Here is a 26,173-nt window from a genome sequence, read left to right as displayed (position 1 = left end):
CTGTTGATGGGCTTCTGAGTTGTTTCTACCCTTTTGGCTATTGTGAGTAATGTTACTATGAACATGGGTGTACAAATATCTGTTCAAGTCTCTCTCCTCAGTTATTTTTGGTATATACTCAGAAGTGAAGTTGCTGGATAATTTAATTCTGTTTAACTTTTTTGAGGAACTACCAGTTTCCAACAGTGGCTGCACCGTTTTAACTCCTACCAGCAATGCTCAAGGGTTCCAATTTCTTCAAATCCATGCCAATGATTATTACTTTCTGTTTTTGTTTTTTTGTTTGTTTTTACAACAGCTATCCTCATGAGTATAAAATATCTCATTGTGGTTTTGATTTGCATTTCCCTGATGATTAGTGATGTTGAATATCTTTTCATGTGCTTACTGGCTATTTGTATGTCTTCTTTGGAGAAATGTCTATTCAAGTCTTTTGCCCATTTTTAAATCAGGTTGTTTGTTGTTTTGTTGTTGAGTTGTAGGAAAGTCTTGTCTCTTTTTAAACTGTGATTTTATGGCTATTTATCCTAAGGCTTGATACCCTCATCTTTAAAATTAGAACAATATTATTAACTACCTCAAAGTTGTTGTAAGGATTTCATTAGATAAGTCAAGTTCTTAACAAATCACTTGGCACAGAATATGTGCTCATTAAGTGGTATCTATTATTTCTTGTCATGTCACACCCAAACCACAGAGGTTGTAGGGATGGAGCTGAGATTTAAGCACACAGATCTGTCCATCTTCAGAGCCCTAACTCTTCATGATAGTTTAGCATGACGGTTAGCATGTAAGTAACGTTTTCTTGATCTTGTTTATTTTTAAATACTCCCCACCACACTGCTGTTAGGCAGTAAGTCTGCCTAGTCTATTTGTCTATTTCAGAATTATAGGAAACAATTCTGAACTGGTGATGTACTAAATAATGAGATTTTACTCTAAATTCAAAGAAAGCAATTATTGCAATTTCAAGCAATTTAGCTTCCTTTTGAGATTATAGCCCTATTTTGGTTCTTGGTAGATTCTAGTTTAGAAATTTTTCATCATTCTGAACAGTATTAATTCTAAAACTTGTGTATGAGAGTTTAAAAGAAAAGTTGCTGTCTTGTAATTCATTCAGTTTTAGTGTTGATAGCTCTTATACTGAGAGGAAAAAGAAATATAGGAGACAAAGCAACTACTACCAGATGAGTAAAGAGAGCCTATACAAGGTGGATCCAGGCAACTAACCAAACAATCCAAAGCCCTGTTGCCAACTCTGGCCAGAAGTGTTTTGTGTTGCCTTTGTTCTGCGTCAAGAATTGATATCCAGTCTCTAGGGAAAACCCAGGGAAGGGTATCTCAGTGATGATGTGAAAACACCTGGAAACCTATTTCCAAAAGTCCAAATGTAGGTGTGAAATTATTTCTTGAACACGTAATCTCAAAATGACATCACACATCATTCAGCCTACATAATGGTATCATAAATACCTAATGAAGAAGCAGTGAATTATTGACAAGTGAAACAGAACTGTCACCAAGTGAAATGTAGACCAGAAGTGCCTTATGTGTATTTTACATGATGCACATATTTTATATGGAATGTGGGACCAGCATTTCCATTTCGTAAATTACATAAAGAAGTCAAAGTCTGGGGCTTCCATGGTGGCGCAGTGGTTGAGAGTCCGCCTGCCGATGCAGGGGACACGGGTTCGTGCCCCGATCCCGGAAGATCCCACATGCCGCGGAGCGGCTGGGCCCGCGAGCCATGGCCGCGGAGCCTGTGTGTCCGGAGCCTGTGCTCCGCAACGGGAGAGGCCACAGCAGTGAGAGGCCCGCGTACAGCAAAAAAAAAAAAAAAAAAAAAAAAAAAAAAAAAAAAAAGAAGTCAAAGTCTGGGTGGGTGTTCCCCTATGACTGATGCTGCTATATTTCTTCTAGATATCTGAGACCTCCCCATGCTTAATTCTTTGAAACTTAGTCATGTGCTAAACCTGAGTTTTTTGTCTGTCAGCACAATGTCCTTATACACTTAAAATACATATGGTAGCCCTAAATCTATGGGGGTAAAGTTCATTAAATATGATTTTTTTTTTGGTAAAGTATATAGTATACCTTGTACAATTCAGGTGTAGGAGAAAAGATTACTACCACTTGTGAAACAAACCTGAAATGTTCTGCCTGCCTGTGAGTCTCCCAAACAGCCTTCTTCTTTTTTTTTTTCTTTTAATATTTATTTATTTATTTATTTGGCTACATTGGGTCTAAGTTACAGCACGCAGGCTCTTCATTGCGGCATGCGGGCTTCTCTCTAGCTGTGGTGCGTGGGCTCCAGGGTGCGTGGGCTCAGTGGTTGCAGCACGCAGGCTTAGTTGTCCCGCGGCATGTGGGATCTTAGTTCCCCAAGCAGAGATCGAACCCGCGTCCCCTGAACTGGAAGGCGGATTCTTAACCACTGGACCACCAGGGAAGTCCCCAAACAGCCTTCTGAGTGCACATCTCCAACAAGGTACAAGTGATATTTGATAGCTCATAATTTATCTTTTTAGATATTGACAACAGTGGGTATGTCAGCGACTATGAACTCCAGGACCTGTTTAAGGAAGCAAGCCTTCCTTTGCCTGGCTACAAGGTTCGCGAAATCGTGGAGAAAATTCTAGCAGTTGCCGACAACAACAAAGATGGCAAAATCAGCTTCGAAGAGTTTGTGTCAGTAAGTAATCTAAATCCTCTCCTGGCTACTGATTGTTTTGCTTCAAGCAGAATTTCAGTAATGTCATTGCTCTCTTTGGTTAAATCTGGCTTCAGAGACCAGATAATGCACTGCTTTAAAGTGATGATGATGATGATAACAATAACAACAGTAATTTCCACAGATAATTCATAAAACAAAGGAAAATATTATTCTCAAATTGTTGGAATTGAAGTTAGGTTAAGATAATAATCCTTCATGCCCTACTAAAACTACAGTTGAATTTAAATGCTTATTGACTATCTCTGTTTGCAGAATATTTTCGTATCTTAGTACTTGGTCTTGAGAAGTGGAATATTTTTTTGTAACTGAAATAGCTAAGGTATGGAAGATATACCTCCTAGAAACTGGTTGTTTCCTTGTGATTGGTTATATCTTCAGTTTTGGTAAAGCCACCAGGTGAATTTTGATGCCAGCTATGGTTTCATTATTAAACCACCTTGAGACTCAGGGAACTGAAGAAGATGCAAAATAATATATATGACTCCACCAATAAAAGAAAAATAGAACTGAATATTGTATATCAGGTATTTCAAACCTCTCAGGCTGAGAGAGATGACTGAGTTGCCATTGCCAGCTGGCCGTTGAGGAAGAGCTGTCACTACCTTCCATCAACACCACCATGACTGTATTTTTCATATGAAAATTAATGAACTAATTTATTCACTAATATAATTGAATAAATATTTATGAAATAGAAATTGTCTGCTTTTGCATTCTTTATTCATCTGGCAAATATTTGAGCTCCTTTCTTGCCAGGAACTCAGGCACTGTGAATAATGTGATGAACAAAAAGAGATGTAGCTCCAGCTTTCATGGAGTTTACAGGTGGAGGGGAAGACGGACTCACACAGATGGATAAAAGATAACTGTGATAAATGCTGTGACAGAGCAGGACAGGTCCCTTGAAAGTTTGTAGTAGGAGGAAGTGAACTTGGTGGGGAGGTTAGGGACCTCAGAGATTCAGGGAAATGGAAGACTGTCCCTGAAGCTGTGAAGACTGGGTTGCAATCTGAAGGAACAGATAAAAGGGGTGGGTGGGGGAAATGAGTACTGTGCAAGGCAGGCAGAAGTAACAGCATGTGTAGAGCCTCTGTGCCTTTAGGGGTGGTGAATGCTCTCAAGCACTTGAAAAAAACATCAGTGTGGCTGGAGCTGAGATGCTAAGGGTTAGGCATGCAGCTAGAGAAGTGAGTCAGGTCATCAGGGTCTTGTAGGATTTTTGTTTTTATTCTAAGAACAGTAGGAAGCCAGTGGAATAGAGTATGACTTGACATGATCAGATTTGCATTTTTTAAAACTCACTTTGTCTGCTGCATGGAGAACTGATTGAATTCAGTTTATCCAGGCTCTAGGGTAGCCAGTGACAGAGGGACTGACAGAGGGCGTTTCTCTTTACGCCTGTGTAATTTCCAACAAAAGCTGACTTCTTGCCTTTAACATGTATACGTTTGAGCTGTTCAGATGGGATAATATCTTTGTTAAGGCATTTAAAATCTTCATCATGTAGTTAGTTATTCTTTAGTTTTTAGTACAAAAGACCATGGCAAGTCTAGGCGAACAATTTCAGTGTGTACACTTTGAGTTTAATTATAGGTTGGGGTGCAAACATTTGTCCATTTTGTGTTGTTATAAAATGACAGAGTTATCTGTCTACACGAGCAATAAGTGCAAGAACAACTGATTAGTATTTATTTTGATGTCATTCCGAATAAATAACTATCCTTTACGTTGCACGGATTTTAATGGTTATTTAATCAAGAGTCAATTTTACTTCTCTCCCATTCCAGCTAATGCAAGAGTTAAAAAGCAAAGACATCAGCAAAACATTCAGAAAAATAATTAACAAGAGAGAAGGGATTACTGCCATTGGAGGAACCTCATCCATTTCCAGTGAGGGCACACAGCATTCTTATTCAGGTAACCAACCACCTGCTCCAAATTTAACCTTTCAGTCATTGGTTCATTCAACAAGTCCTGTATTTCATCAAATCTAAGATGCCATTTATTGTAATTCGCACCATTGTTTTATGTGTCCTTGAGGGAAAATGAGACTAAATTATCAAGTGCCATCAGATTTGAAATGTATCATAATTTCAGAGGTGTCAGAATGAAAAATCTTAGAATTTATGATAAGTAATAATAAATGAGTTTTTACTATGTGTCAGGAACAGTGGATAACAGAGAGTAGAAACAGCAAAGTAGAAGTTATTTATATTTCAGCACTGAATGTGTTTAATCATGACCTTGGGATGGATTTTTCGTCCTGGCCGGTGAGATGAGTTTACTTTAGACCCATTTTAGGGATGGTGGAGAGGTTTATTGCAAGGACTTTCCATTTTGGGGAACTGAGATTCCTGATTCATCTTTTATCAAGCAACCAAATGACTGGTAGAGCACAGCACCTGATTTGCTTGATCTGATAGGATCACTGGATTGTTGCCCAGTGGGAAATCCAGAGTCGCATTAACTCCTAAGAGGAGATGGCTTGCCCCATGCTAAGCTTGCTTCTCAGGATCAAGATGCCTAAAAACCTTTGGCCAAGTTCCTTTTGTTCATGTTAACATAATTAGAACTATGCTTTTAAAATTTTTGATAAAAAACTCACTTTAACTTTTCCCCCTCTTTCTTCCTTTGAGATCTGAATTTGTTAATTATCCTCTTGGTTCTCTTCCTTTCTAAATGGATTTTCCTCTAACAATATACTCACACTTCTCCTACCCATTGTATATATTTTCCTAACTTTTTTCCCACCAGGGAAGTGTAGTGGGGAAGGCAGTGGTCTATAACTGCTACCTCCATTTTTTGAAAGGTACTTACTCCTTAACTCTATTTCTGCCTGTCCATTCTAATGACATGGCTTCTCCATTAAAAAAAAAACAAAAAACCTTTTTATTAAGGTATCATATGCATTTAGCAAAGTACTGTGATCTTACATGTACAGCTCAATGAGTTTTCACATGTGTATACATCATGTAGCTGCATTCATGCAACTGCCAACCAGATCAAAACACATTTCTATCACCTGAGTGTCTCCCTCTTGCCTCTAACAGTAACTGTCCACTTTCTGATGTCTATCACCATAGATTTTTTTTAACTTGTTTATTGAGGTACAAGATGCACAGAGTAAAGTGCATACAGTGCCCTATTCTTAAGTATATGGGAGGATTTTTTTAACCTATGAATATACCCATGTAACCATTATTTAGAACCAGATACAGAACATTTAATGGCTTTTAAAAAAAGAACAGCTTGGGCTTCCCTGGTGGCGCTGTGGTTGGGAGTTCGCCTGCCGATGCAGGGGACATGGGTTTGTGTCCCGGTCCGGGAGGATCCCACATGCCGCAGAGCGGCTGGGCCCGTGAGTCATGGCCACTGAGCCTGCGTGTCTGGAGCCTGTGCTCCGCAATGGGAGAGACCACAGCAGTGAGAGGCCCGCGTACTGCAAAAAAAAAAAAAAAAAAAAGAACAGCTTTATTGAGATATAATTGAGATACCATAAATTCATCCTTTGAAAATATAGTTCCGTAGTTTTTAATATATTCAGAGTTATACAGTCATTAGCACCCAGTAATTTTAGAACACTTTCATTACTCCATACAGAAACCCCATGCTCATTAGCAGCCACTCCCCATTTCCCCCTCCCCCCAGGCTCTGGCAACCATTAATCTACTTTTTATTTGTATAGATTTGCCTATTCTGGAAATTTCATGTAAATGAAATTATACAGTAGTGGCCTTTCACTTGACGGGCTTCTTCCCTGGCATAATATTTTCAAGGATCATTCATGTTGTGGCATGTATCGTACTTCGTTCTTTTTTATTGCTGAATAATTTCTGTTCTATGGCTAATATCACGTTTTATTTATCCTTTCATCAGCTGATAGATATTTGGGTTGTTTCCACTTTTTGGTTATTATGAATAATTCTGTATGAACACTAGTGTACACATTTTTTGTGTGGACATATGCTTTGAATTCTCTTAGGTATATACCTAGGAGTGGTCTTTTGGTAACTCTGTGTTTAACATTTTAAAGAACTGCCAAACTGTTTTCCAGAGTGGCCACACATTTACATTCCCACGAGCAAGGTATGAAAGTTCCAATTCCTCCACATTCTCGTCCACACTTGTTATTGTCTATTTTGTTTACTACAGTCATCCAGTAGTGGGGAAGTGGTATCTCATTCCTGGTTCCTATACCTGGAACACACTTCCTTTCCCTGACCATCTATACCTATTAAATATCTATCTTTCAAATAGTACCTTCTCCATAAAGCCTTTTCTTGATCAACCTAATGAGAAATGATTCTTTCCTTAAATTCCCTGAAACATTACTTATATCACTCTTGTGGTATGTTCATTTCCCTTTAGTTGCATTTCTTCATATATCTGTTTTATCTTATCACTACCCTAAAAATTCCTTGATGGGAGGTACAGTATCTTAGTGATCTTTAAATCACTAGATTCTAAGTCCCTAAGCAGGTATGTATAGTGAGGTAAGAAGATAAGAAGGCAGATGATGATACCTACAGAAGTAAATGTTTGTGTCTTTATTGATTGTGTGTGTGTGTTGGATTGAATTTGGGGGTATCTGCCAAATATGCCCTTAGGAAAATTACCTAGTTCTAGGAATTGGGGCAATAAAGAGAAAGGCCAGCTACCCTGTGATGGAAACGGGAATTATTTTCCTTTAAGTTTTATATTGTTAAATCATTTTTATATTTACAGAATAATAATAAGGCAGTAGACCATTTTTCCTTTAAGTTCCTTCCTATTTTCCCCACCGCATAGCCCAACAATTTTTTCTGCCTAAAGATCACTGTTTTTATGCTGGAAGCCATGGATTGAGAAGTTGAGTATGAAGATGGCTGAGAGTAGGACTGGTATCTAGATGTGTCCGTTTACTTTCTTTTTTTTTTTTTTTTTTTACTTTTTATTATTTTTATTACTTTTAAAATAAATTTATTTATTTATTTTTGGCTGTGTTGGGTCTTCATTTCTTATAATAGAAATTCTACAGAAGTGGAGCTATTTTATTCATTCAAATAACTCTTGATTAAAACTAGTATTCTGTTGTAAGTTCCAAATCACAACTCTATGCAAGTTTTTTGGGGGGCAGGTGGAATTTATTGCTGTGGTTATTTGTTTCTTGTATTTTTCCCCCCGGCATATATGTGTATGTGTGTGTAATCTGACCACTGGTGTTTGGTTCCTGATCCACTAGCTCTCAGAAGCAATATATATTTGGAAAGATTTTAGAATCAAACTGAATATTTATTGTGCTAACTTAAGCTATATGACTTACTCTTCCCTGATATATCAGAGGAAAAAAGTGGAATGAATTCCCCTTTTTCTTTAAACCTACGCCCTCTTAAACCCTTTATTCTTTCAGTAGGGTTTTAAAAATTGGCATTTATTATTTTTGAACAGAAATTTAAAATTATATTTTTGCACTGCAATTAGTTTTATGAAATGAGGTATGCCAACTAAGATTTTCTGTTTTCAGAGGAAGAAAAAGTGGCTTTTGTTAACTGGATAAACAAAGCCCTGGAGAATGACCCTGACTGTAATCATCTTATACCTATGAATCCCAATGATGGCAGTCTTTTCAAATCACTTGCCGATGGCATCCTTCTCTGGTGAGTTGAGCATTGCGTTAAGGGAGCTATGTTCTTACTGTCCACTGAAGAACATTCAGTGAAAACTACAATTCAGTGAATCCATTGTCTTTTGAAATTAGTTAACAAGTAGCTACTTTAGTCTTGAAATTTTTATATTATATATATATTATATAGAAAATCAAGTACTATATATTTTCCATTTTCTTTCAAATGCAACCTCTTATTTGGTATCTTTTTCATCTGTTTCCTTAACGATGCCAGGAAACTTTTGAGTTACTCCTCTGATGCATTTAATAATGTTCACAGGGTTTCTTTCTTTTTTTTTTTTGGCCGTGCCACGCAGCTTGCAGGATCTTAGTTCCCCGACCAGGGATTGAACCTGGTCCTGCTGGCAGTGAAAGCGTGGAGTCCTAACCACTGGACTGCCAGGGAATTCCCCATTGTTTCTTTCTTCACTTCTCAGTGTGGGACTGTTGATCATTGACTGGGACAGGAACATGAGGAAATATAATAGAACTATATATCTCATTTTTGCTTAAATCAGATTAACATTTTAATTCAATCTTGTCATATCCATGGCTCTTTGCAATCTATTTCTGCTCACTAGATTGTAAACTCTCTAATGGCATGTCTTTGTCCTTGTTGTGTGTACTAAAGTCCCATCATACTTCTTTGAACAAAGCAGATATCTTTTATTTTTTAAGTTTATAAAAAAAAGACGACTTTCAAAGAAGAAAATAACCACAAATATTCTTAGCATCCATAAATAGCTATTATTGATATTCTGGCACACTTCCTCAGTCTTTTTTCTGTGTTTTTTAGTTAAAAATAAAAAACTATCCGTGAGAACAGGATATTAGTTTTTAGGACATTACGTATACAATATACCTTGAATTCTACCTACAAGTCTGATCTGTTCCTCTGACCTTCAGAGGAAATTCCTATTATGAATTGAATGGGTATTTTCTTACCTTTATTTTAAAATACAAAATGTATTCTAAAATACAGAGATAGCGTTTATATTAGTTTCTTTTAAAATGTTTGAATTACAGAAACTTCAGACCAAGTCTCTGGCTCTTCATCTTTCTGCAGCAACAGTAATTTTAATGCTGTTGATACCACTTTATGAAATTTGCCTTCTTGAGGATTTTTTTGTTCAACATTTCAAGCTGATGAATGTTGATGATCATTAAAGGAAATAAAGGCAAGATTCACATAAAGAAAATGCAAGAGTGTTTGAAAACATTTAGAAGGAAATGCTAAGATTACAATTGCAGTGAATGATGAATGTGTTTTAGGTTAGGGAATATTTCTTAGATTTTTAAAATTAAGTCCCTGACATGAATTATAATATAGTATTTCAAAGAAATGGATGGTTACTTTTCAAAATTTAACTTTATTGTCTACTTGCAAAAGTAAACTGAAAACATTTCTGGGAGTCTTAAACTAAATTATTCTCATTTTCTCTTTAGTAAAATGATCAACTTATCTGAACCAGATACAATTGATGAAAGAGCCATTAATAAGAAGAAGCTCACCCCTTTCACTATTTCTGTAAGTATTTGTCCTTTGCTAGTAATCATGTTACTGTAAGGATCATGGATCCCTTATTAATGGATCTTTAGGCCCAGGCAAATCCTTTGATTTAACATAATTTTGGTTTCCTATTAAAAACTAGGTTTTTACTAAGTAAAAATTCAGCTGCATTTTTTAATAAAGAAATTAAGATTCAAAGTACATTGGATGAAACTTAAAGTATTATTCAGATTATATTACTCAACTATTGTAGTTACTGTGTTATTTTTATTAATGAATATTCGCTTGATGCCAGTGTTTTTGTTGGTTGATTGAGATAAGAATACTCCATAGTTTTACCACATGTTTTACCATTTCACAAAATTTTCGCTATTCTTTCTGTACTAGATTGTTCTGTAGTCACCACACTTTTTCCCTCAAAATCTCTAGATCAATTGGGGAATATCAGTATCTACTAAGTACATACTAGGTACCAATCACTGTTCTGAACACACCACATGAATTATCCCTTTGACTTCTCCCAGCAGCCTTAAAGTAAGGTGGATGCTATGATTTTACAGATGAGGAAACCGAGACACTGAGAGGTTGCACAGAGGTTGCCGACGCAGGATCTGGTCCCAGTAGTCTAGCTCCAGAGCCCATCCTTTTAATCACCAAGCTATACTGCCACTCTCACGTGGTGGTAGTAATAAGCAACTAAGTTAATGTGCTAGTCACAGCTGTAGCTATTAAAAGCGAGCTACTGCTAGGCTGTTTCCTTTATTTCTATTGGCAGGTATAATTCTTGATTTTGCTAAGGTTGTTAAGGCCCTTCTATAAGGAAGCTATGACCTTGGAGTAGTGGTACGTGGTTAGTCTCAGACTATCCAAGGGGTCCTCCCATTACCCGTTATTCTTGAGTAGTACAGAATTGGCTGTTGACTAACATGGCTTTCTTGGCCCCCATTTTCCAATAATGTTATGTATTCCTAGCAGAAACTACCATTCTTGAAGAAGCCCCTTTCTGACTGCAATTACCAGAAGTTTATTCTCCTTCATATCTTGTGTCAGGATGTTTCCTCTAATATCTATCATTGTTGAAAATATATATCTTATTTTTAGAATGCATGTGTCACACAATTTTTTATGGCCCTGAATCTGAAATGCAACATTTCTTACTATTGTATAAGTTAATTGTACCGTTTTACTTTTAATACTTATATGCAGTGCATTGGAGAAAATGAAGAAAAATGTTCTGTAGCTATTTTTGCAATACTATAGGATGGGTCTGAGGGGTTAAGTCTTTTATACTTCTATTTTTAGAGATAGCATTCTTCCAATATGAGTAGGGGTAATAGTCGAGGTCTCTAAGATGCTTGAAAAAGTGTACTAATGTAGAATGAGAAAAGATAGCCCTCTGGGAAGGGGCAAAGTGTTACTGTGGTTATTAAATCTGTTTTGTTTATTCAGTAATTTTAGAGCTCTGGGAATAGATCTGCTAGACAACTACCCGTTTCCCATGAAACTTTATCTTGAAGAAGCCTAATTCATTTGTAAAAGATTGTGATAATATAGTTTTTCACCTCATGATGATAGGTTGGTAAAGTATCATGATGTATGAAAGAAGAGAAGTATAAAAGGATGAAAATGACATACAACAACTATGAAAACAAAGGAAAGAGATCAAGTAGCTAAGAGCAGGACTCATTTATGATCTTGGATACTTTGTCATCTCTCTTTCTACCCAATGTGTTACTGAGCTGCATTCTTTTGATTGCCATTATTGAAAGAAAAATAATTATATGAGTAAAAGTCAAACAGATGGCAATGATTTAGGGACCTAAAAGTCAGGAAACTAACACAAGAGTAGGTATAGGAGATTGAATCTGTTCCTTATAAATGTAAAAAATCCATTGCAATTGATATACTCACATATATACAAGGTGTGTGTGTATATACTTTACACTTACATATGTTTACAAATGTACACATATATGACCTTAATTTCTTTTTTTTAATAAATTTATTTATTTTTATTTATTTATCTTTGGCTGTGTTGGGTCTTCGTTTCTGTGCGAGGGATTTCTCTAGTTGCAGTGAGCGGGGGCCACTCTTCATCGCAGTGTGCGGGCCTCTCACTGTCGTGGCCTCTCTTGTTGCGGAGCACAGGCTCCAGACATGCAGGCTCAGCAGTTGTGGCCCACGGGCCCAGCTGCCCCGTGGCATGTGGGATCTTCCCAGACCAGGTCTCGAACCCGTGTCCCCCTCATTGGCAGGCAGATTCTCAACCACTGCGCCACCAGGGAAGCCCTGACCTTAATTTCAATTATACTTTAAGTAGGGAAAACATAAATCTCATTTGGACATTACAGATGCAGTGAAAGTGATGGTATGTAAAATACGGATGAAATCTGAATAACAAAGAATGCCTTTGTCCTTACCCGATAAGTGTTTAGCACAGCCCTCTAAAAAAATATCATTAACAAAAGTGGACTCATCTGGAATTGAAGCTTTATTGGAAATGAAAATTTGCAAAGTGGTATGAATTAAAAGAAAGAAAACTTGCAATCCCTATTTGAGACTGTTAGTAAAGAGTTGGATAGTTAATCAAAATAGAAGGGACATGAGAAACCATCTAGCACAGCAGTGTAAATTTTTCTGCCTGGTAAAGTGGGCTCTATCTTAGACACAGACAATTCACTGATGCACAAAAAAGATGGGAGAGAATGGATGGCTTATCCAAGATAAACTGCCATGTTTGCTTGATTGTTTTGTTAATATCTCTGTAAGGTAAGATATCCTATTTTACAGATTAGGACACTGAAACACAAGGAGGAACAACACCTCTCTTATGTCTCCGTTGTTGAAGGTTCCCCATTGTTCTCGCCTATCCCCACCAAAATAGGTCTTCAGGAAGGAAGGTTGAGTGCTCAGGGCAGTTGTCCATGTTAGGACTTGGAGAGCAACCTCTGTACGGGGTTCTCCTGTTACTTCCTGTTCTTTAGAATCGGCTCTAGACAATAGTGGTCATCCCATTCCCTCATTTCCAGTAGGGCAATAATGTATTTACCAATTAGAAACTACCATTTATTTGAGGAAGCACATTTTAGCTCCTTATTTTCAATCCATTTTTAGCCAATTACTCATAAGTCATTTACTATACTTGTAAAGCCAACATTTTTGAATAAAATTAACATAAAAGCTGGTTCTCCATATATCACCAACATAACCTGTTAAGACAAAGCTGAGTTTTACTGCTTACAGCAGTAAGAGAAAACACCACCTGCAAACCTGTGGCAGTGTCTTCAAGCTGAGGTTAGAATTGATGATTTGGAATTGTGGTTTAAGGTGGGTCTTTCACTGTGGGAGAGGGGAAGAGAGGAGACTAATGACTGGGTAAGGATGATGATGCAACTGATGCAACAGTCAGAACTGGTGGAAATTGCAACGGGAGGATTTCAAGGTGAGGGTGTCAAAGAATCTTTTAGAGTATTAACTGTCCACTGATGCTTTCCACTGAGGAGCTGATAGGTCTTGCAAGTAGTGGCTGCAATGAACAATCAAATATTTTGCCTTCTTCTCCTGGAAGAATAAAGTCATGCCAGTGAAGACAGAGGAATAAGTGCAAAGTCACATTAAGGTGTGGTTTCCTTGTCACTGTCCAGGCTGAGAAAATCAGTGGAAGGTTTTGGTTCTCACTAGTTATTACAGTCAATTTGGTGAAATTACATATTTCTTTTGACCACAGTCCCATGCTGTCAATGTAATGGGTCACTGCAAGATTAACACTATTACTGGAATAATTTTCAGTCCAATTCTTTTCCCAGCTAATGTATTCTGGGGAATCACAACCAGAGCAAGCATTCTTTATGCTCTTGGAAATGAAGAGAGAAAAATATTACTGGTCTAGCGTAAATTGGCAGAGGCTGTCTCTTGAAAGTTATATTGATTTGATTTAAGGTAATTAAACACCTGAAGGTATGAAAAATCTTCTGAATATCTAGAAAATACTTGAAATTTACTGAAAATATTTTCACATTTATCATGTTTATTTAGGTTGTAGATATATTGAAGGATTCTCTGGTTCTGCCTTCTTTTGGGAGAACTGCATTTAAATGAATATTGCTTAATACCACTACAAAAATAATTTAATTCCAAATGCTTACTTCAGTTACCCTTGACTAAACCCCAAGAGATACAGCCACTTACTTGGAGCTCAGCAAGATAAATTGCTTCAGCATACTGTAAGAGGAAGCCATTAAAATAATCACTCTGCTTTGTAAACCTTTGTGTAACTTCTGGCTAGTAAACATAAAAATTTAAACAAACTGTGGGAGCAGGGGCCCCACCCAAACGTGGACTGTAGAAATAAAAGAGGAAAAGACAATCTCTACCTTTTCCTCAAAGCAAATCAAACACAATTAACAACAAATCCCCTAGCTCTTAAAGTTACCTCCTCTTATCTTTGGTGACTTAAAAGTCTGACTGTATTGATTATTTATCACCATTAAATGGCCACAAAAATAAGGCCTAGTAGCAAACTGGCCACCGTGCCTTTCCAAAAGGTGAAAAGGTGATCAGAAAAATGTCATTGGTACATAGTATGCATTTGTTGTTTAGGGAAGAAATTTGAGGAGGGAATAAAAAAAAAAAGTTAAAACCAAGGTAACTGTAAATTTTTCTAATTCAGTGTCTTTTCCAATTTGCTGCCTTGTGTTGCCCCAAGCTGTTTTTTTGTTGTCTGGTGGTTCTTTTTCTGTACATTTGTGTTTCTGATCACTGGTATAGCATTGATAGATGACAACTAAAGCAAAAATTAATTAATATTATTAAATAAATATTGCCCTCAATTAAGCTTTTAGATTAAAATTAATGGCATATTTGGATAAAAACCTTTGAGTTACCCTTTTTTTAGGTTTATTTGAAAATAATTTCAAATGTAGAGAAAGTTGCAAAACTAAAAACTATACAAAAACACTCATACATCCTTTACCTGGGTTCACCTGTTGTTAGTGGTTTATTCCACTTTAATATTTGTGCTCTCTCCCTCGTGTGTGCGTGTGTACACAACATTTTTTCCTGGACCACTTGAGGATAAGTTACCTACCTTATCACTCTTTACCAGTGAATTCCTTAGCATATATTTACTCAGAACAAGGATTTTCTCTTATATTACTACAGTATAGTTATCAAGTTTATAAATTTGTATATTGAGAGGCACAAGATATCTGTATGTCTCTTATAGTTGTTGTTAGTTTTTATCATCAGGTTAAGATGTTACCCAGTTTCTCCACTGTATAATTACTGTTTCCTTTTCTCTTTCTCCCTTGCAACTAATAAGCAGTCCATGAGGAAACACTTGAAGGCTATGCAGATATCCTGCTCCATAACAGAATTTTCCCCTAGATTTTAGACTCCCTAGATTGATGATTCTTTCCTAACCTGGTCTTTACCATGATGGTTGCAAAATTATGGTTTTTTTTTCAACTCCAGCACTTCCTCCACATTTACCAGTCTTTTATTATTTGTCATTCTTCTGTAACCCAGAGACCTCTCTTCTCTCTCTCTGTCATTGATAGGACTCAGGAATTCCTACTTTTTCCAGTGGCTTAATTCATTACTGTGCTTGATTATTTTGGTGCTTAACTTGTCCCAGATTTGGCCATAGAGAGCACCTTCAAGATGGCTCTGAGCCATTTTTCCTTTTTTTTCCATTGTTGTAAAATACACATAACATAAAATTGACCACTTTAACCATTTTTAAGTGTACAGTTCTGTAGCATTAAATACATTCACATTGCTATGGATTCATCAATACCATTCTTCTCCAAAACTCTTCTCATCCTCCCAAACTGAAACTCTATACCCATTAAATAATAGTTCCCTGGGGCTTCCCTGGCAGCGCAGTGGTTAAGAATCCTCCTGCCAATACAGGGGACACGGGTTCGAGCCCTGGCCCGGGAAGATCCCACATGCTGCAGAGCAACTAAGCCCGTGCGCCACAACTACTGAGCCTGCGCTCTGGAGCCTGTGAGCCACAACTACTGAAGCCCGCGAGCCACAACTACTGAGTCCATGTGCCACAACTACTGAAGCCCATGCGCCTAGAGCCCGTGCTCCACAACAAGAGAGGGCACCGCAATGAGAAGCCCATGCACCGCAAAGAAGAGTAGCCCCCGCTCACCTCAACTAAAGAAAGCCCACGTGCAGTAATGAATACCCAATGCAGCCAAAAATTAATTAATTAATTAATTAATTAATTAAAAAACCCCAGCTCCCCATTGTCCACTCCCCCACCCCCTGGCTATCACCATTCCACTTTCTGTCTCTATGAATTTGGCTACTCTGGGTACCTCATATAAATGGGATCATACAATAGTTCTTTTTTATGACCAGCTTATTTCACTTAGCATAATGTCTTCAGGATTCATCCATGTTGCAGCCTGTGCAGAATTCTCTTCCTTTCTAAAGCTGAATAATATGCTATTGTATGCCTATACCATATTTTACTTATCTGTTTATCTGTGGCTGGACACTTGGATTGTTTCCACCTTTTGGCTTTTGTGAATAATGCTGCTACACACATGGGTATACAAATATCTCTTTGAGTCCTAGCTTGCTTTTTTTTTTGAGTAAATATCCAGAAGTGGATTTGCTAAACTATATGGTACTTCTGTGTTTAATTTTTTGAAGAATAGCCATACCGTTTTCCACAGAAACTGCACCATTTTACATTCCCACTAGCAATGCACAGGGTTCCAATTTATCTACATCCTCTCCAACACTTGTTATTTTATTTATTTATTTATTTTAATAATAGACATCCTGATGGGTGTGAAGTGGTACCTCATTGTGGTTTGGTTGACGTTCCCCTAATGATTAGTCGTGTTGATCTGCTTTTCACATGCTTACTGTCCATCTGATATCTTCTTTGGAGAAATGTCTGTTCATGTCGTCTGCCCATATTTTATCAGGTTGTTTTATTGTTGTTGAGTTGTAGGAGTTCTTTATCTCATCATAATTAGAGCTCATACTCTAATTGGGGGTGATATAAAAATAAACATATAACTATATAACATGTCGGAGAACGATACAGAGTAAAATAGAGAATAATGAGTGCCAGCAAAGGCTGTGGTGATGCTTGCTATTTTGTGTAGGACAATTGGAGAAAGCCATTAGGTGCATTTGAGCAGTATAAAGGAATTGTGGATATTTGAGGAAAGTGTGTTCCAGGCAGAGGGAATAGCAAGTTCAAAGGCCCTATAGAGCTGGAACAGAGTGAGTGAGAGGAGATAGTGTTAATGATGGGGAACATTTGTAGGGTTTTAAAGCTAGGGAATGCCATCGGGTCCATATTTTAATAAGGTTACCAACAGTAGGGTACTACGGAAGGTGGGTTTTAGAGAGTAAGTCTGAGCATGGGTGTTAGGAAGGAATTAAGAAACTTGAAGAAAGGCACTGACAGTTTCCAGAGGTATTTAGAAGGTGGAATTGACAGAAATTGGTCACAGGATGTTAGAGGCAAGAAGAACAAGGATTCTGCTCAGGTTTCTGACTTAGGAAGAAAGAAGCAAGAATGAAGGTTGGTCCTGTCAACCAAGACAGGAAATAAAGGAAAAGCCAGTTTTGACAGAGGATTAGAGGAAGACTAGGGAAGCATGGCCAGAAAATTGCTTCAGTTGTGGACATGTTGAGTTTGAGGTACTTGTGAAACATCCAGGTAGACATAACTAAGTATGTATACAGGTGTAGAGCTTAGAGTGGGTGCTGGGACGAAGTGTGGCCTGGAGATACGGCTTTGAAAGTCATTGGCATATAAAGGTGATATAAGTACTACTTATGTTAAAAAAATGGAAAGTTTCACCATCCATTGTGTCTTATTTACCTTCACAACTTGTTGATAAGAGTTTAGAAAGTACTTTCTCATGTGTATTTTTCTTTGTGGCGATTCAGGAAAATTTAAACCTAGCCCTGAATTCTGCTTCAGCCATTGGTTGTACAGTGGTCAACATTGGTGCACAGGATCTCAAAGAAGGAAAACCTCACTTGGTCTTGGGACTTCTCTGGCAGATCATCAAAGTTGGTCTTTTTGCTGATATTGAGATTTCCAGGAATGAAGGTAAGGTCATCAAAAATATTTACTTTTCATTGATATATACGTACTATGGGAAGAATTTATATTTCATTGTTTTCCTGTCAGCCCTGATTGCATTGCTAAATGAAGGTGAGGATCTAGAAGAGTTGATGAAGCTTTCTCCAGAGGAATTACTGCTGCGTTGGATGAACTACCATCTGACCAATGCAGGATGGCGTACCATCAGCAACTTCAGCCAGGACATTAAGGTTCATAATTTAATGTTCAAATTTGTGACATACAAAAAGGATGTAGAATGCATGTCAAGAACAAAAGGGGTTCAGGCTTAATCTGTATGTGTGTGTGTGTTATGGCTGTGATTTTTTAAACAAAGACAAAAAAGAACTTCAACCACAGACTTAAATTTGAATTGAAATTTAATTCACAAGCACACAGTGTAGAAAATGAAATTTTTGCATTTCTCTGTGTGAGGTGGATCCCCCACTTATAATCACAAAATCTTTTACTAAAAAAAAAATGGTTTATTGGCTTTTAAAAAGAAATACAACTGATTGTGAGAGGAAAGAGATGCTAGCATTAGCAGATTAAAGTATCATTTCCCTTTTTGTATGCCATGGATAGAGTAGATTATAATGAGAATGTCTGTCTCTTAATTTGGACTGAGAATTACATCTGTTTCTAGACTAGAGGCCCTTGTGGGTTTGACCAGTTTAATACTTACTTCCACTTTCTCAATAACCAGCTAAGAGGAAACCAAAGTATCAGAGGGCATAGGGAATCAGTAGACAAAAGGAGGTCTTCAGGTGTATCTCTGAACCAAAGTAGCTTGAAACACTTCCCTCCCCACTGGAAGAGACTTGTCAAGGAAACTTGACCCTAATCTTAACTGATGCTGATCCTTAGGAGTGTAAACAAATGAAAGAGGTGAGGAAGGGCATTCCAGGTTTAGGAAACACTGTTGCTAGAAGCTCTCAAGTGTGAAACAGCATAGTGCATTCAGGATCCTGTAAGTAATAAGTAAAGGTTACTAAGTTATTATTCCATTCTTTGAGATGAGGACAATTGCTTCAAGTTGAGTACTTTCCCCCCTAAATCCAATGATGATTTTATTCATTTGAAAAATTCTATTTTGTTTCTTTCCTTAAAGGATTCAAGAGCCTATTTTCATCTGCTTAATCAGATTGCACCTAAAGGTGACCGGGATGATGGACCTGCCATTGCCATTGACCTTTCAGGATTTAATGTGAGTATAGTTTTTAGTTAAAATTTTAAAAAATTTTGATAAAATATGCATAGCATAAAAATTACCATTTAAACCATTTTACGTGTACAGCTCAGTGGCGTTACATTTGCAGTACGTGCAACCATCACCAGTATCCCTCTCCAAAATTTTTTCCTCATCACATAGTGAAGTCTGTATCCATTAAACAATAACTCCCCATTCCCCTCTCTCCCAAGCTCCTGGTAACCACTATGCTACTTTGCATCTCTACGAATTTGATTAGCGAGTACAGTCATATTTAGAGTACAGTTCGCTTCAGGCAGCATTCCCTGGTGGCGTCCTCAGCCCTTCATTAAACCTTGGCTCTTTGCTTTTCAGAAGTTATTTTTCATGCCCTAGGCTCTAAATTTCCATGCTAAGCCATCTGGCTATCATGAGTGAGGAAGGGGAATTGCAGAATTCTGACCTTGAGTATGTGTGGAATCAACCCTACACTCACATTTCCCTGGTGCAACATCACTGAACACACCAGGGTGCTTTTGCGGCTGTGCACAAGGAAAGGGAGCAACAAGCTGTTATTAGATTTCTAAGCAATTGATTATCAGTTCTTCCAACTTATATTTGACAATACACAAAATAAAAAATGGCAATTCCTAGTATTTATGGTGTAGGAAGAACTGATACAAATCCTGACCCATCTAACACATTTTATATGAAGCCCATTCTTTCAGCATAAGTTGTAAATACTAGGGATGGTCCTATTGAAACCTTAAAGTATGGTCAGATTATAGTTTGTATGAAAATCTATTAAGTACTTAGAGTGTAATATCCAGAATATTTAGTTTTAAAGGCAACTTGAGTCATCACTAATTAATTATATTTTACATTATTATAAAACCTTAAAAATCAGTATTGCAAAATTTACAAATTAGCTTGAGTACAAAAATTAGGAAGTTAAAAAAACTTACAGAAAGTTTCAAACCTATTCAAAAGTGAACAGACTTAATATACTGAACTACCATGTGTTCATCCCCCAAGTTCAACAACTGTCAACTCATGGTCAGTCTTGTTTCTTCATTTATCACCTACCTATTTGCTTCCTCTTCCATATTATTTTGAAGCAAATCCTAGACATGGTGTCATTTCATCAATATGTACTTCTAAAAGATAAAGACCCTTTAAAAATATAACCATAATACCTTACATAACTAAAAAATTAACAATAATCTGTAATATCAAAATAACTAGTCAATGTTGACATTTCCTGTTGCCTCATAAATGTCAGGTTTTCTTTTTATAATTTATCTGAATTAAGATCTAAGTAAGGTCCACGTATTGTGATTTGTTCACGTCTACCTGAGGAGCTTTTTATTGCTGTTTAATAGCATTGAACCTATTGCTTTCTCTGATTTCAATTACATTTTATTTACAACTCTGGTGCACAGAATTAGATAAGTCATAATCCTTGGTCATGATATACTCTCATCATGGGTCCAGGCATGTCCCTCTTTTTATTTATTTTTGTTTGGCAGTTGTTTGTTTGTATTGAAATTGTAACAAGCTCATACCAACCCTCAATCCAACAAGAAAGCTAAGACTTTAACATCAGTTTACATTTAGCTGTGTAGTTCTTCCCTGTGCCATCTCTCTGCCTCCCCTTAATGTGATAATCACCATCTTGAATCTTATGTTCATCGTTTTTTGCCTTTCTTTTGCTATAGTTTTCTTTCAACCAAATGTATTTCTTACAAAATTAAATTTATTTTACTTAAAAAAATTTTTTTACTGGGGTATTGTTGATTTACAATGTTGTGTTAGTTTCAGGTGTACCGCAAAGTGAATCAGTTATACATATACATATATTCACTCTTTTTTTTTTTTTTTTTTTTGCGGTACACGGGCCTCTCACTGTTGTGGCCTCTCCCATTGCGGAGCACAGGCTCCGGATGCGCAGGGTCAGTGGCCATGGCTCCCGGGCCCAGCCGCTCCGCGGCATGTGGGATCTTCCTGGACCAGGGCACGAACCCGTGTCCCCTGCATCAGTAGACGGACTCTCAACCACTGCGCCACCAGGGAAGCCCTATCCACTCTTTTTTAAGATTCTTTTCCCATATAGGCCATTAGAGAGTATTGAGTAGAGTTCCCTGTGCTACACAGTAAGTTCTTATTACTTATCTATTTTATATATAATAGTGTGTATATGTCAATCCCAATCTCCCAATTTATCCCTCCCCTACTTATCCCCTGGTAACCATAAGTTTGTTTTCTACAAAATTTATTTTACTTTTTAACCTCATATAAAGTTTATCATGTACTTAAATTTCTATACTTATTTTGAACATACTATATTAATGAGTCACTCGTATTGTTATATGTCATTGTGTGAATACAACACAGTTTCACAGTTTTCATCTGCTCTCCTCTTGGTAAGCATTTGTTTGTTTCCAGGGTTTTACAATTGTGAAAAGTGCTGTTCCTACTGATTTTAATATTTTTTATATGTATCCCAGCTTGTTTTTCATTGAGAAAAGAGTCTACTGGAAATACCAGAGTAGAAAGGGTGAGATAGCTAAGCCTCTTAGCCAGAAAGCATTCTAGTATATGGCCTTGAGCAAGTTACCTATATTCAGCCAGTAGAAGCTTACTGATACAATGTTTGAGAGTTTTGTTGAGTACTTCAGCAATGAGGGTGAAATATTCCTCTGATCCCAGCAAGAAAACTCAGAGACTTGTTCTTACCGATTTAAAAGAAATGGGAAAGTTAATTTGGAATTCCTGCACATTCTGACCCTATTTTGAACCATTATTTGATTTATTTCCAGAAAAGTAGTTGCTTATAAATATGTATATGAATTTAAAATTATGCCAGTAAAAAGCTTAATCTTGAACATTTTTGTTTTATTTCATTGTTTAGGAGGAAAATGACTTGAAGCGTGCTGAATTCATGCTTCAGGAAGCAGATAAACTGGGCTGCAGACAGTTTGTTACTCCTGCAGATGTGGTTTCAGGCAATCCGAAACTTAATTTAGCTTTTGTAGCTAATCTGTTTAACACATACCCAAGCCTACACAAGCCTGATAATGACATCGATATGAATTTATTGGAAGGTATGCTCTTTCTGTCTTAATTGATTCACTGTGTGTATCTTTTTGTGGTATTGTCCTACTTCACTGTCAGAGGTAGGGGATTGTGGTGGGAGGTGAAGTTTACTGTGTGTAGGCGTGTGCATTCATTAAAAAGTTCAACTTGAAGTCGTTTTTCATTTTGGTTAAAAGAGAATGCTGAGGTAGATTTTACAGGTCTGTCGTTTCTCCATAAGAGTTTAGTGAAAACCATCATACATTTAAAACGTTCTCTTAAATGACCACATAACATAATTACACCACCAATATGGACAATGAATTATAGCTATTGGAAAAAATAATTATTTGTAGCTTTTTTCTCCTTTGAAAGCTACAGTTTGACTCCAGTATTGTTCTCTTTTTAATGTGTTTAGTGTACATGAAAAAATTTACAATATTCATTACTTGTCTTGTGTGTGGGCTATTGTTATCTGTCTCATAATTTATAATACTTTCCTGTTTTGCTTCATGAAATGCAGATTTGACCCCTCCTAATGTAGGTACTGTATTTAGTACTTTTCTATACTCTATAAATATATTCATTCTGAATGTTCTTTTTATTAGTACCATTTATTCTTTCTGTCTGGGTTGATATTTATTTTTTGCATTGTTCATGTTGTGTTTTTTTTTTCTGTCTTAATATGCCTAAAGAATGAATGATGACAAGCAAGAAACACAAATGAAACCTAATTAGAATAGCAGAGCAAGACTTGATTATGTAAACTCTCCACCTAATTTGCCTTCTATAATGATGGAATAGTGTAGTTGTTAACACATTAGAAATCAATTTTGACAACTGGATTTCATGATTTGATGTAAAGCCTTTATCCCTCTGCTGTGAATAAACAAACTTATCTTCTTTTTTTAAGTTAAAAGTTTATTCTTTTTTTTTACATCTTTATTGGAGTATAATTGCTTTACAATGGTGTGTTAGTTTCTGCTTTATAACAAAGTGAATCAGTTATACATATACATATGTTCCCATATCTCCTCCCTCTTGCGTCTCCCTCCCTCCCACCCTCCCTATCCCACCCCTCTATGTGGTCACAAAGCACAGAGCTGATCTCCCTGCACTATGCGGCTCTTTTATCTCAAGTAATCTTTGGCAGGATCTGTTTAGATTCTATAACGTAGATCATTTTGTATTACTTAGCTACATTACATTTACTAAATGTCATTGAAGCTTACAATATATGAATCATCATAATGACAAAAACATTCTCAGGGTCTAGTTCTTTCTCCTTATCTGTTTCAGCCTCTCTCCTTTTCTTCTGCCATCCTCACACTCACTCACATGCATGCTAAAACCCACATTAGTACCAGAACTAAGAGTAAAAACAGTGGCAGCAGTGGTGGCAGTTGTCAGAGGTTAGGGCCACTCCTAAAATAGTCTTCATGGTCGCCCTGGTTTGGAGAAGCTGGTCCTCAGGTGGGGATTCTTCCTGGTGGGGAGAACTTGATACTACAGTGTTCATTTTCTCACATCACCCACCTTCTTCCCTTCTTCCCCAGTGAGCCAGAGTGAGAAATCAGCTTCATCGTTTTTTTCTCTTTGACTGCCACAACCAGAGTTCCAAGGTCCTGGTCACTTTATGATTACAGCTTTTTGATTAATGAAAGAAGTTTCAGATTTAACAAATATGTTCTTTGAGGAATATGATTAATTCACTCTTTCAGAAGTTGACTAAAATAAAGATTGTGTTCTCTACATAGATATGTAACTGAGAGGTAAGATAGGTTAAAAAATGTTGATTTTTCAGCAGAGAAATTTAGGGTGAGGGATTAGAACTTTTAAAAAATTAAAAAGGGAAACTGCTGTGTTTTTGTCGGTCTGGGAAATTTCAAAATTCCTCTGTGTCTTACAGTAGAAGGCATTGTTTAGAGTGGCATATTAAAAATGATCTGCTTTTTATAGTCACTGAATTCTTGCTAGATACCTTTTCCAACTTGCTCGCTCTCCTATTTGTCACGTTTGAATTCTTTTGCTAGTGTTCAGCATGCTTTTGGAATTTTTCAGTGTGAATAGGATTGCTAAATATTTCCATTAGTATTTACTTTATTTATGTAAAAAGATACTGTGGGAAATATTTATCAGTCATCTTTATTTAGAACATATGTATGTCCTGATACATCTGCCAAAAATGAATTTGACTTTGACTGTCATTGGAATTTTTTCCTCTGTACATTTGTTTTTGTAGAGCCTTATGAAATTTGAAACTTGACCTTATCACATCCCATATTCATATATTAGTATGTCCTCATTGGCAAAGAATTTTATCGTATGGAATTAAAGAAAATTAAAAGCCCAGTTTAATATTAAATCTTTATATTAAATTGAGCCAAATATGTGGGCTACATATAGAGAGACAATCTCAGAATTCATTTGTGGTGATAGAAAATACAGAGACCATGGAATTAGACTTTGTCCAAATCACGGCACCACCATTTAATAACTGAGTGACCTTTGTAAGCCTTGGTTTTCTCATATATAAAACAGGACTAATAATACTTACTTTGAAGAATTCCAGAGCAAGTTAAAATGACCTTTCATGAATGAATGAGTTTAGCATACAGTATGTGCTCAATAATGTTCAGGTCGGGAAGAGGAAAACACTTAATACATCACTTAGCACATGTAGTGAGTGTTCAATATGTGTTCCTTTTCTTTCCTCTTAGTAGCCTACTTTTAATATATTTGTTATTTTCTCTGAAACTTTTATCAGTTGCAGTGTCAGTTTGGCCCTGAACGTGAAAAGAATGTTTTATAGTCGTTTCTCTCTTTTATGTCAGCAATTAAGATTTTACTTCTAAGATGGCTTCAGTTGTCTGAAATCCAGACAACATTTCCAGTCCGGAATACATATGTTTTTGTAATGCTTTACCATGGTTCTTGTGCAAATGCATAGTGCTTCTGGCTTTTAGCATTTATTTACCAAGACAATTTGAAATGGTATTAGATAAACAAATGCTCACTTATAAAATCTGTTTTACTTTCCAGGTATCAAAAATTAAAATAATGATATAATTAGTTTAGAACAATAGGAAGAAATAGGAAACACTGAAGTTTGTAATAGTTTCAGAACTCAGTCAAAATACAACTTTAATGTCTTTTATCATCAGGTTCAGCAGAAATTGCATATTACTTTAAGTAAAAATTAAATTATTGTAATACACTATCGATGTTTGTAATCTTAAAACATAATTTGGATTTTCCTAGATGGAAATAATGTAAAAATTCTCTAATTAGTAGAAAAAAAATTTATATACATAGCAAAATAATAGAATGTAATAGAGAAACAACTAAAAGGTGAACCCAAGTCACATGCATCAAGCTGTTGATCATAGTATGGTTATATTTATGTCACTTCCAGGAAAGTTCAGATAGTTAATTTCAACCTATTTAATAACTCCTAAAACAAGGCAAGCATGGGTTCTAGGAGTATTTAGTTTAACTTGGTTCTTTTTAAAAAGGTTCTCATATCAGTTATATATTATAAAATGGCAGTGGCAGATACAACAGACTGATCAGTTACCTTTTACAGACCAGAGGGAAAAAAATTTAAGCAAGAAATTATATGCCTATGTAATTGAATAGAGCAAGAATTAAAGCAGATTCTGGGAAATCCTTTAGGTAATGGTATTGAAAACTATATGAAAATATAGGGGGCAGATTACCTGAACAGTCAGCACAAAAAAACAGAATCTTTTAGATTTTACAAGGTTTGGATTTCTGTTCTGGGTGTGCAGGTGTACACTGTGTGTGGCACTCAGTCTGAAGATGATTGCAGGGATGACTGCATAGGACTGGGCCCCTGGAGCTCAGGTGGTTAAATGTGCCAAATTGTCCTGGGGATCCCACATGAG

At 36.6% G+C, this 26,173-nt stretch overlaps 1 protein-coding gene across 1 annotated transcript in view; it reads left to right on the top strand.

Annotated features, from left to right (window-relative positions):
- Positions 1 to 26,173, top strand: part of PLS1 (plastin 1) — a 101,806-nt gene that overhangs the window by 58,110 nt on the left and 17,523 nt on the right. Inside the window, exons 3-10 of the mRNA XM_060100220.1 lie at positions 2,532 to 2,695; positions 4,525 to 4,654; positions 8,241 to 8,373; positions 9,828 to 9,909; positions 17,824 to 17,989; positions 18,071 to 18,213; positions 19,113 to 19,208; positions 22,102 to 22,294. Coding sequence (XP_059956203.1) covers positions 2,532 to 2,695; positions 4,525 to 4,654; positions 8,241 to 8,373; positions 9,828 to 9,909; positions 17,824 to 17,989; positions 18,071 to 18,213; positions 19,113 to 19,208; positions 22,102 to 22,294 — 1,107 coding nt within the window. The remainder of the gene's footprint in view (positions 1 to 2,531; positions 2,696 to 4,524; positions 4,655 to 8,240; positions 8,374 to 9,827; positions 9,910 to 17,823; positions 17,990 to 18,070; positions 18,214 to 19,112; positions 19,209 to 22,101; positions 22,295 to 26,173) is intronic.

Source organism: Mesoplodon densirostris, chromosome 5 (assembly GCF_025265405.1).
Source record: "Mesoplodon densirostris isolate mMesDen1 chromosome 5, mMesDen1 primary haplotype, whole genome shotgun sequence".
Classification (NCBI taxonomy): domain Eukaryota; kingdom Metazoa; phylum Chordata; class Mammalia; order Artiodactyla; family Ziphiidae; genus Mesoplodon; species Mesoplodon densirostris.
Note: the sequence above shows the minus strand (reverse complement) of the source record. Positions and strands in the feature narration are given on the sequence as shown.